A 12,111-nucleotide genomic window follows, 5' to 3' on the forward strand; every position below is an offset into this window, starting at 1 on the left:
TAAGGTCTAAATATGGTATGAACCCATGTTCGATGCCTCCACCTACAAGTTAAAAATTATTTTTATTATTTTTTATTAATTATTTTAAATGTAAAAACCACGTAAACAACCGTTAAATTCATATAAACATCCGTTACAATTTAACTAACAGAGACACGATTAATGTATGGATATACCTAAATATTTTTGCTCAAGTATAAAATTTGAATATATTATGTGTTGATGTATGTTTTAGATCGAAATCGCAGTTGATATACCATGGATTTTATCCATTTTTAGCCATGGTATATATGTGTTTTAAATACATCATAGTTGTTTTTGAGTCTTTCCAGTATGTTTTCAGGTTTTGGAGTGATTTGGAGGAAAATAGTGATTTTACAGCATTTTGGAGATAAGATGATAAAAACCCTGTAGTTGACCATCGACCAGGCTAGCGATCGATGATCGAGGATAATAATCGATCGACACACTCTGTATTGTCGATCGACGACGAAGCGCACAGAGGCCATATTGGTTCCAGCTGACTTTAAGACCAAGTCCCACAAGAATTACAAAATTACCCCTGATGAGTTTTAACCTAATATTTATGTGTTATGCCATTGTTTTAGGCAACACACGCTTTCTTACTTTCATACAACAAAATACTTACACGCTTTCTTAGGTTTGGAGAAAAGATCTAAGAATTTCTTCAGAGATTTGTGATTGGAACTCTAGTTTTCTATTATATTTTGTTTATGCAATTTTCATATTTTTTTGTTATTAATTGTTTAATTATATTTGAGTAGTTTTCATTATTAGATTTAGGGTTCAGATATTCAAGAAGGATTAGCTTAAAATATAGAATTTCTAAGTGTTAGGATATCCATAAATTAGACTGTTCGTATTGCATGTTTTCTAAAGTAGCTAACTAAGAACTTGCCTATAGATTGGAATCTTCCTGCAAGTCTGGAAGGTATTAGACTTAGTGTCCCTGGTTTTCTTTCCACCTCTCTTTGGCATCCATATATATTTACGAAAGATTGAAATAATTTCTTGCGGTGTAGAGGGGTAGGAGTGTCTCATGCGACCCCATTATTCTACTATAATAGAATGATCACACATTGTTTGGAAGCGAGTGGTAGATATATTATCGATGACCCTACTATTCGCCTACGACTTTGCCGAGTAAAAAAAATTAGATTCAGAGAAGGGAGAAGAGAGAATGGAAACGAGAAAAGGTTACATGTAGTTCTAGATACTTCTTTGAGTTGATTCCATGTGTCTACTGATCGATACTCCCAAAGTAAAGCCTACACCTTTATTATTTATGTGAATGAAATGAGGTCAGTAGAAGGGTTAGTCACACATGATTAGTTAAGTTGCTGGATGAATGGAAATGATTGCTAAATTAGAATATTGCATAGAAAATACTTCTAAGTTAAGATTGATTTGATATGGTTTGCAACATTGTAGAGGTAATGATAATGAATTTTTAAATTGTGTGAGTCTCTGCTGTCAAACCACTTCCAGAAAAACTGCTTGTTGTTTTGCTTGAGGACAAGCAAAAGAGTAAGTCTCGGAGTGATATACCATGAATTTTACTCATTTTTAGCTATGGTATATACATTATAGTTGTTTTGAAGTCTTTTCAGTATGTTTTCAGGTTTTGGAGTGATTTGGAGGAAATGTGGTGATTTTGATGCATTTTGGAGATAAAATGATAAAGACCCGTAGCTGACCATCGACCAGCCTAGCGATCGATGATCGAGGATGATAATCGATCGACACACACTCTGTGTTGTCGATCAACGGCGAAGCGCGCAAAAGCCAAATTGGTTCTAGTCGACTTTAAGCCCAAGTCCAATAAAAATTACCATATTACCCCTGATTATTTTTAACCTAATATTTATGTGCTCTGCCACTGTTCTAGGCAACACACACTTTCTTACTTCCATACATCAAAATACTTAGAGTCTTACGTTTGGATAGAAGATCCAAGAACTCATTCAGAGATTTGTGATTGGAACTCCAATTTTCTACTATATTCTATTTATGCAGTTTTCATATTTCTTTGTTATGAATTGTTTTGCTATGTTTGAGTAGTTCTCCTTGTTAGATTTAGAGTTCAGATATTCATGAGGGATTTGCCCAAAATATAGAATTGATAATGTTAGGATATCCATCAATTAAATTGTTTTAATGTATGTGTTCTAGAGTAGCTAACTAGGACATTGCCTATAGATGTTAGGGCGCAAGCAGAAGCTTGATTCTCTGTATGAATTAGTTTAGATTATGCTAGGATTGCTAGAAACAAGTGGAAGCTGATTTAGCTAAACCTAGTGAACACGTCAAACTCGTGCATAACGCTTCCTGGAAGGTTCATCAATCGACTACTCATTAGTTGTATCGATCGACGGGCTGAAAGGTGTATCGATCGACACCCCCGTTTTTGGAGTCGGTCGACACTTTCTCAAGACCAATAAGCGACAACTAAGGTCCTAGATCCAGCGATAGATAACCTAAAAATATGGAAGTTGATCTAATATTCTTATTGTTTGAGTTCTAGAATATCCATTATATACTTAGTATCTATATCTTTATAATCATGATTTTTTGAATAGAAACCCTAAGTATAACGCTTTCCATATATGTCTTAAAACCCCAATCAATCAATCGAACAATCACTTGTTCACAAACCTTGTTATTTACATTTAAGACATGTTTGCCTAGCTTAACCACATAACTAATAGATTTATTGTTTGTCTTAGCTCTCCGTGAATTTGATTACTAAGTACTGCAACTCGACATCTTATTTGAGAGAGTACAAATCAATTATATAGTAATTTTAGTGATATCAGCAGTCTTTGGTTGATGTATGAATTGGCCGATTTTCGATGCTTTGTGCTATCAGTCGGGACTCGGGATCAAAGACCAAAGCATGCATTTTGGCTAATGGCTACTGAAATAATAATGATTATCCTTTCTAGGATCCATAATAAAATATTATACTGAAAACCTCAAAAAGACTTACATGAAAACTGAACAACGAGTACAATGGGCCATCAAGGTCAATGTTCGAATTATAACAAGTCCATTTGTTACAAGTATTGGGCCTAATTCGTTTGGTTAACGAGATGGAGTAACAAAGCAATTTGCATGGTTTTATTGGATGTGGGCTTTACAACATAAAATACTAACCACATTCGTTTGATATACGTAGTACTTGCTAAGAAGTAGTCACAAATTAAATGTATAACCAGAGTTCCATTGGATCTAACGGAAACCATCTCAGAAACTTTACCAGGAAACCACGCAAAGACCCCTATTTTCACTTGCCGCATGGATGGCTCATGGAATGACACCACAAGTGGAGCGGGTTCGGTTCTACGTTTACAAGATGGATCAATTGATCTACTTGGATTACGTGGTGGTTACAAGGAAATTTGTCACTACATGTTGAACTCAAGAGTTTAACGTGAACTTAAAAATGTTTATCTCGCCATCGACGTTATTCTAATCATTTTGTCACTAATTTTCAAGAATTAGTAAAAATGATATAGATGTCTGAAGATTGGCCAGCCTTCGCATCTGAGCTTAGCGAGCTCAAATCTCTGTGGGAGACCTACCATAATGTCAAAATGGTATACGGCGCCAGATCCAATAATACTCAAGCAAATATACTTGAAAGACAAGCTTAAACAAAGAAACTTGTTTTCTCATATGTCAGTACGTCTGTTTTCTATTGGATGGATACTACCTATCTTGTTTTTTGCGAATTCGTACTAAATTTTATTTTTGTTTTTCTTTTTCGAGATTAAGAAAACACTAGAGTTCCATTGAATCAAAATTCTATTAAAAATGCAAATTTGAAAACATACAAGACATTTTGATCAAAAAAAAAAAGAAAACATACAAGACAAAACAACAAACCAACCGGAAAAAAAATTATAAAAAAAACTAAACCTAAATTCATAACGATATTAATACGGCTCAATTATTTTTACAAAAGTAGTAAACTAAACAGAAACCTAGATTGGGAAACCTCTAGCAAATAATGCTTTTAGAACTAGTTTCAACGGCTGGGATAAGATGGTGCATTGCCCACCGTTAGTTCCCCTAGGGATGATGCAAGCCAGTCCCAAATCAGTTACTACTTACTGATACAACCATCGTCTCAGCTTTTGTCTCAGCTTTTAACTAATGAAGCATACATGTCTTGGCGTGTCAACCTTGCCACTTATCCACTAACTCTTCTCCCTCAGGATATCTTTTTTTTTTAACGACCTCAGGATAAATCTCTAACACTATAAACAATATTTTTTATATATCTATTTTAACACTAAGAATCATTTTGTCATTCATATATGGGATCCAAACAAACCAATACACACCAGTGAAACAAAAGAATTAACCTCAATTGCAGACCAAAACAGAAGATAGCGAGGTAGAAGTGAGACTCCTTAACAAGATAAAAAAGAGAACCACAAGGGAAACCACGCGCTACATATGATTAAGCAAAAAAATTTAGATATCACACTCTTTACAATCAAATGGACATGAGCATTTGTCTTTCAATTAACCTGTTCCAATTTTCATTGCCCCTTTAGAATGGCCAAATGGGAGGTCTTAAAACAGCTCATAACAACATTTAATATAAGCATCATTAATTCTCTTGCGTATTTATTTTGTTTAAATGAAAATGTATTTTGGGGTAATTCTATCCTCTGATTTACCAGTTTAAAATAAATTAAAAGTGTACTTTTCATGAAGTGGAACGTGAACCAAATTTACCTCATTTGTTTTTAACGTTTTTGTTGTTGTTGTTGTCAATTACCTCTTTTATAAAAGTAAAACATAAATGTTTATTGTTTTATAACTTCAATAATATATGCCCACGTTATAGAGGTATGTCACATTAGTATAGGAAGTGGAAGCCTGCGAGCTTTTATGAAAATATAAACTCGTTTTCTCTTACATCTTGTATCATAAATTACTATTTGCACAACCGATAAATTAATAGATGAAATAAATACAAGTTAGAAAAATTCTATTTACACTAAAAGCAGTGTGGTCTTCTCGCATAGGCCATAGCTGTGAACCCATGCACCTTTAGAGCCTACAGACGCTTGTAGCTGAACCTATTTAAGCACCTTTTGTTTTCATTTATTATTTATTGGCGTCGTCGATACAAATTTTTCTCCAACATTAAATACAAAGATGATTATTTAGTTCTTACTTTACGGTGAACACAATAACAAATAAATACATGCAACTAATCCTCACAAGTCACAACTAACAACATCACAATCATTGTGTAAATAAGAACTTAACTGAAAATTAAATTAACAGCTTAATGGAACTGTATAGTCTTCCTAAATATTCAAAATATACAAAAAGATTCAAACGTTTGACCGATAGGGAGGTTAAGACTGTGTAGTACGACTGTACACGTAAAAGGACTGTAGCCTAAAGATCCAAACCAGTGCAGAAAAATCCTTATACCAAACTATTTTCTCAAAAACATTTCAATTAGATACAACACTAATCATAGATTATTTTACTTTTGGACTTATGGGATAAGGTTTATTTTATTTCGTATTTATCACAAGGTACAACTTCACCTATTTTTTCGCTTCATCATGCAACTTTAATTGTGAAAACAATCCATAAAAAACCAACATGTGGCATGGTCTCTATACAAGAGTGAAAAAATCACATCAATATAACAACATGAGGTATGTTTTCTAATCACTTAAAAAAACGAACGGTCGATAAAAAGGATAACCACAGAACCCTAAACCGGTCCAACCGGTGTTTCCCAATCACTATCAAAGCATTAACTAACTTTCACAAGAAAAGGCATTGTCTAGTTTCTCCACATCCCGACCCACGCTATTAACCGTGTACACGAATTATCCACCGTACGATCAGACACGCATTGTAAAATCGCACTCGTCCCCAGCATTGGAAAACGGCGTCTACAACAGACGGCGGGTCATGTCCCCGTCAAAATCAAACCTTTCAATATTCCTAACGCCGTTACTCCTCCGTTAACTAATGAATGTGATCATGTACTAATAATCCGAAGTAGAGTGGCTAACGGTGACATTAGTATCATGGTTAATGTTTGATCAAATGCTGCTAAGTGATATATACTCTCTCTCTCTCACTCTGACAGATTTGTCGTGGTCTTCGTAGTTTCTCTCTCTCTCTCTCTCATGGACTCAGCCCTCCTAGTTATATAGACTGTACATTACCTCACTCTCCATCTTTCTTCAACTCTCTCTCTCTCTTTATTAACATCTCTGGCTCTGCATTTCTTGCTGTTCACGCTAATCTCCTGTGCGTTTTTACTTCTCTCTCCCCAGCAATGGCAGTGGGAGCCTGAACTTTCGTTTCTTTTTCTTGTTTCCTGTCTGCTTTGCTGTTTACTCTTTGGTTTCTAACTAGAAACAGCTTCAACGAGTGGTTTTGGCTTATTACCATAAAAGGAAAGAAAAAGGAGTCTCAGAGAAGGAAGGAACAAGACGAAGGGAAAAAAATGAAGGAGATGATGCAGCTAATGTTGGTTTTCATGCTTCTTCTGCTTGGTGTTGCTTCTCCTATGAACGACGAAGGTTTCTTTCTCTTACTCTTTGTTGTTGTCTCTTCTTCCTATTACATTTGTCTTTAACTGGTTCTGTTTGAAGATTCAAATCTTTGGTTTCAAAACTCTCTTTTTAGACACTGAGAAGAAGTTCTCATCAAACAAACAGTTTGGTTTCCCCGAGAAAGAAGAGTTCAAGTTGAAAACTTTTTTATACCCTATTCTTAGCTTTGGCCTCTTCTTCTTCTTCAAAAAGATGCAATTTTTTCTAACTATTTCCCAAGAAAACCACTGATATATCATGCCTCTTCCAGGACCATTTAAAGACTGTCTCTTTGATATTTTCATTCTAATTCTAATTTAACTAAAGAAGAATGTTTTCGAATTAATCCACAGGGAAAGCTTTGATGGCGATAAAAGGCTCATTCAGCAACGTAGTGAACATGCTTTTGGACTGGGACGATGTTCACAACAGTGACTTCTGTTCCTGGAGAGGTGTCTTCTGCGACAACGTTAGCTTCTCCGTTGTCTCTCTGTAAGAATCTCTTTTTTGTTTTGTACTAATGAATGGTCTCTCCTCTTTTTAAAGGTCATAATAGTTTCTTGTTCTTGTTTTCAAGGAATCTATCGAATCTGAACCTTGGAGGGGAGATATCTCCAGCTGTTGGAGATCTACGGAACTTGCAATCAATGTAATCTGTGTACTTCTCTCTTTGAATGTTTCACTAGTGGTGGTAGATTGTGGTTATTAAAAGGCTTTTTTTTTAATCTTACTTGCAGAGACTTGCAAGGGAATAAATTGGCTGGTCAAATTCCTGATGAGATTGGAAACTGTGCTTCTCTTGTTTATCTGTAAGTCCTTTCTCATGGTAAAACATACTTATCTTTTAAGCTTTCAAGTCTTATATTTGAGATTCATATGCAGGGATTTTTCTGATAATCTTTTGTATGGAGACATACCCTTCTCAATCTCCAAACTCAAGCAGCTGGACACTCTGTATGTGTTATACTATTTTACCTTTTTCTTCTTTTCCCCCTGATTTTAAAGTTCCATCTTTTGTCTTCTTGTGCTTCTTCCTTGTGGATTTTTCTGAACCTTTCAACTTGTGGATGTATTAGGAACTTAAAGAACAATCTGCTCACAGGCCCACTACCTGCAACCTTAACACAGATTCCAAATCTTAAGATACTGTGAGTTAATTTTTAACCTACTTTTATTTACTTATATGCATCAAATTTGGAAACTGATCTTCACACATGTAATTTTGTTTTTCTAATCAATGATGTTGAAGTGATCTTGCTGGGAACCATATAACGGGTGAGATACCAAGGTTGCTCTACTGGAATGAAGTTCTACAGTACTTGTAAGTTCAATAGTCATGTCCTTCAACTTCATAAAGTGAATACTTATTTATCCTTCTAATACATGATCTCTCTCTCTCTCTCTCTCTCTCTCTCTGCAGCGGCTTACGTGGGAATATGTTGACTGGAACATTGTCTTCTGATATGTGTCAGTTCACCGGTTTGTGGTACTTGTAAGTGGATCCTATACGCTTGCATTCTCCAGAGTTTATTTTTTTTTAAGTTTGAGTTTTAAAACTTGTGTTATTTTGTTGATCAAGTGATGTGAGAGGCAATAATCTAACTGGAACTATCCCGGAGAGCATTGGAAACTGCACAAGCTTTGAGATCCTGTATGTGTACATTTGAGTTCCAGCATAGAACAGTACTGTGGACTTAATGTCTTTTTCGATTTTACAGGGACATATCTTATAATCAGATAACTGGAGAGATTCCATACAACATCGGTTTTCTTCAAGTCGCTACTCTGTGAGTATTGAGAAACACTTCAACCTTGGTTTGATCTATGAATAAAAATGCGGTTACTGAACTTTGTTTTATATTTTTCTTGAAGGTCACTACAAGGAAACAGATTGACGGGAAAAATTCCAGAAGTCATTGGTCTAATGCAGGCTCTTGCTGTTTTGTAAGTTCTGTTCATAAAGATAAAGTAATACCAAAATGTTATATCGAACTTGGCTCATTTGACATATTCTCATTCCCAGGGATCTGAGTGACAATGAGCTAGTGGGTCCTATCCCACCTATACTTGGCAATCTCTCATTCACCGGGAAGCTGTGAGTCTTCTTCTTTGTATAAACCACAATAATGCTTCATATGTTCAGCTTGTGGCATGTCTAAATGCATGTTTTTGTTGGAATAGGTATCTTCATGGCAACAAACTCACTGGTTCCATCCCACCTGAGCTAGGCAACATGTCACGCCTCAGCTACCTGTATGCTTGTTTCAAACTTTAAATCTGTTTACTTAGCTTCTGCATATTCATATACTCATTTTCTTGATTTTGCAGGCAACTAAACGATAATCAACTAGTGGGAAGTATCCCACCTGAGCTTGGGAAGCTTGAGCAATTGTTTGAACTGTGAGTTTTCCTTCTTTTTTTTTTTTTGGTTTCTTTAAGAGTCCTTAGTTCTAATTTATTGTAACTTTGTTTAAAACATGAAAAGGAATCTTGCCAACAACCGTTTGGTAGGGCCAATACCATCTAACATCAGCTCATGCGCAGCCTTGAATCAATTGTAAGCTATGATGTGAATGAATCTTCGTGAAATTATTGTCTACTCTTCTTATATTCACAAACTTAACTTCGGTTTTCACTTGCTATCAGCAATGTTCATGGGAACCTCTTGAATGGATCCATACCGTTGGCGTTCCGCAATCTGGGGAGCTTGACTTATCTGTGAGCTTCCTTCTCTAAAATGCGCTACACTACATTGCATCTCTGTAAACATTTTAGTGACCTTTAAATGCAGAAATCTTTCATCGAACAATTTCAAGGGGAAAATACCAGCTGAGCTTGGACATATAATCAATCTTGACAAACTGTATGTCTTCTCCATTTTGTTACATCCTTTGGTTGGTTTTGTACTTGCACCAGCTAAACATAAGTTTTTCTTATTTATTTTATTTCCAGGGATCTGTCTGGCAATAGTTTCTCAGGGTCTATTCCATTAACCCTTGGTGGTCTAGAACACCTTCTCATATTGTAAGTCCTCATTCAACCCTGAGGTTGCAAACTTGTTTTTTATTAACTTGCGTACTCTGCTTGATTGAACAGAAATCTCAGCCGGAATCATCTTAATGGACAACTGCCTGCAGAGTTTGGGAACCTTAGAAGCATTCAAATGATGTAAGACTCAAAGTTGCTTTAAACTTATAACCATCTGTTTCTACCTGACTTCTCTGTTACTCCTGCAGTGATGTATCATTCAATCTGCTCTCCGGAGTTATTCCCACTGAACTTGGCCAGTTGCAGAATTTAAACTCTTTGTAAGCTAACCATATGATCTTATCTTTCCCATTCTATACAGAAAATCAATGTAGTTCTTATAAAAATTTATGCAGAATATTGAATAACAACAAGCTCCATGGTAAAATCCCTGATCAGCTTACAAACTGCTTCACTCTTATCAATCTGTAAGTTCTCTTGTAAGAAATGTTTTCACTTACTGATATTTCTATGAAGATTTAACAATCCAACATTTCTTCTAAAAACGTTGTAGGAATGTTTCCTTCAACAATCTCACCGGGATAATCCCACAAATGAAAAACTTCTCACGTTTTGCTCCAGCCAGGTAATGAAGCTACTCTCACTAGTCTGTCATTGTGATCAATAAAGCATATCATTTTTGATGTAAAACTGCTTCTCTGTCTTTTTGTATAGCTTCCTTGGGAATCCATATCTTTGTGGAAATTGGGTTGGATCTATTTGCGGTCCTTCTTTGCCTAAGTCCAGAGGTATCTTCTAGATTTATCCTCTAAGCCATTGTCTTCAGTATCTGAACTTACTTTCTTTTCTTCTTCTTTGTAGTATTCTCCAAAGCTGTTGTGATCTGCATTGTTCTCGGTATCATCACTCTCCTATGTATGATACTCATCGTGGTTGTCAAATCTAAGCAACAGAAGGAAATCTTAAAAGGCTCCTCCTCCAAACAAGCCGAAGGTAATGAATGACGCCTTCATTGTAATTCTTAACTCATCTTCTAATCATTAGATGTTGAATACCTCTCTGCTCTTGATCCTCTCAGTCTCAACCAAGCTAGTGGTTCTCCACATGGACATGGCGATTCACACATTCGATGATATCATGAGAGTAACAGAGAATTTCAACAAGAAGTTCATAATTGGATACGGTGCTTCAAGCACGGTCTACAAATGCACTTTGAAAACTTCCCGACCTATTGCCATCAAGCGACTCTACAATCAGTATCAGGACAACTTGCGTGAGTTTGAGACAGAACTCGAGACCATAGGACGCATCAGACACAGAAACATAGTCAGCTTGCACGGATACGCCTTGTCTTCTGTCGGAAACCTTCTTTTCTATGATTACATGGAAAACGGCTCTCTTTGGGACCTTCTCCATGGTAAGTTCCAAAGAATGATTTTGCTCATGGAGTGTAATACAAAGCTTTTAACTTGTTTTCTTTTTCTAAGTAGGGACATCTAAGAAAGTGAAGCTTGATTGGGAGACAAGGTTGAAGATAGCTGTTGGAGCTGCGCAAGGACTTGCCTATCTTCACCATGATTGCACTCCTCGGATCATCCACCGTGACATCAAATCATCGAATATACTTCTTGATGAGAACTTTGTGGCGCATTTATCAGACTTTGGGATTGCTAAGAGCATACCAACTAGCAAAACGCATGCTTCCACTTATGTTTTGGGGACTATTGGTTATATAGACCCAGAGTATGCTCGCACTTCACGTCTCAATGAGAAATCTGATATCTACAGCTTTGGGATTGTTCTTCTTGAGCTTCTTACCGGGAAGAAAGCAGTGGATAACGAATCTAACTTGCACCAACTGGTACATGAATCACTTCAAACTTATAGATATAGTTTTGTATGGTCTTGAACTATTGAGTCAAATTTGTGTTTTGTTTTGTGTTGCAGATCTTGGCAAAGGCTGATGATAATACTGTGATGGAAGCTGTTGATCCAGAGGTTACTGTGACTTGTATGGACTTGGGACATATCAGGAAGACATTCAAGCTAGCTCTTTTGTGCACAAAGCGTAACCCTTTAGAGAGACCCACTATGCTTGAAGTCTCTAGGGTTCTGCTCTCTCTTCTTCCATCTATGCAAGTGGCCAAGAAGCTCCCTTCTCCTGATCCATCAAAAAAGCCTACAAACTATGGAGTTAGGGAACAGCAGCAAGAGAGGAGTGAAGAAGGATCGCAATGGTTTGAACAGTTCCATGAAGTTATCTCCAAAAGCAGCGTATAAGATGTCAACTTTGAAAGAAGCTTCTTCTAGGGTTTTTGCCTTGCTTTCTTGATTCCCAAGGAAGTTGGTGTTGCTGATTAGAAGAAAAGGATGGTTTTTTAGTTAATTTAGACTAGTACAAGGGGTATTTTGGGTAAGGAAAAAGAAGGTATGTTTGGTGTGGGAAGCATTAAAGACAAGAACAAAGATTATATGAGAAAAGGATATGTGAAGTTAATGTTTGTTTTCTCCCAAG

General features: G+C 36.2%; 1 protein-coding gene and 1 long non-coding RNA gene across 3 annotated transcripts; one reads left to right on the forward strand and one right to left on the reverse strand.

The window, feature by feature from the left end:
- Nucleotides 1-3,930: 3,930 nt before the first annotated feature.
- LOC117126286 lies at nt 3,931-6,442 on the reverse strand. The gene is made up of 2 exons (XR_004448848.1): nt 6,237-6,442; nt 3,931-6,194 (listed from the first exon to the last, which is right to left on the reverse strand). It is a non-coding gene; the product is annotated as an uncharacterized LOC117126286 (long non-coding RNA).
- On the forward strand, nt 6,260-12,110 carry LOC103874661 (LRR receptor-like serine/threonine-protein kinase ERL1). Of its 2 annotated transcripts, none has more exons than XM_009153095.3 (27): nt 6,260-6,596; nt 6,962-7,100; nt 7,186-7,257; nt 7,346-7,417; nt 7,491-7,562; nt 7,685-7,756; nt 7,858-7,929; nt 8,029-8,100; nt 8,188-8,259; nt 8,327-8,395; nt 8,481-8,552; nt 8,632-8,703; nt 8,790-8,861; nt 8,937-9,008; nt 9,094-9,165; nt 9,255-9,326; nt 9,400-9,471; nt 9,561-9,632; nt 9,705-9,776; nt 9,845-9,916; nt 9,992-10,063; nt 10,150-10,221; nt 10,311-10,384; nt 10,458-10,589; nt 10,675-11,013; nt 11,084-11,457; nt 11,544-12,110. In XM_009153095.3, exons 1-27 carry the CDS (start codon nt 6,521-6,523, stop codon nt 11,874-11,876), a joined length of 2,904 nt encoding a protein of 967 aa, XP_009151343.1. In that variant the 5' UTR covers nt 6,260-6,520; the 3' UTR covers nt 11,877-12,110. The 2 variants fall into 2 exon arrangements, with proteins under 2 accessions (XP_009151343.1, XP_009151345.1); XM_009153097.3 differs by having other exon boundaries at nt 6,264-6,596; nt 11,087-11,457.
- The last annotated feature ends 1 nt before the right edge of the window (nt 12,111 follows it).

This window comes from Brassica rapa, chromosome A06 (assembly GCF_000309985.2).
Source record: "Brassica rapa cultivar Chiifu-401-42 chromosome A06, CAAS_Brap_v3.01, whole genome shotgun sequence".
In the NCBI taxonomy this organism is placed as follows: Eukaryota; Viridiplantae; Streptophyta; class Magnoliopsida; order Brassicales; family Brassicaceae; genus Brassica; species Brassica rapa.

Coding starts and splice junctions, on each gene's coding strand:
- LOC103874661 (XM_009153095.3), top strand. CDS start 6,521: ATGAAGGAGATGATGCAGCTAATGTTGGTTTTCATGCTTCTTCTGCTT. Junction 8,396..8,480: donor TTTCTTCAAGTCGCTACTCT/GTGAGTATTGAG, acceptor TTTTTCTTGAAG/GTCACTACAAGGAAACAGAT. Junction 9,917..9,991: donor TTGCAGAATTTAAACTCTTT/GTAAGCTAACCA, acceptor AAATTTATGCAG/AATATTGAATAACAACAAGC.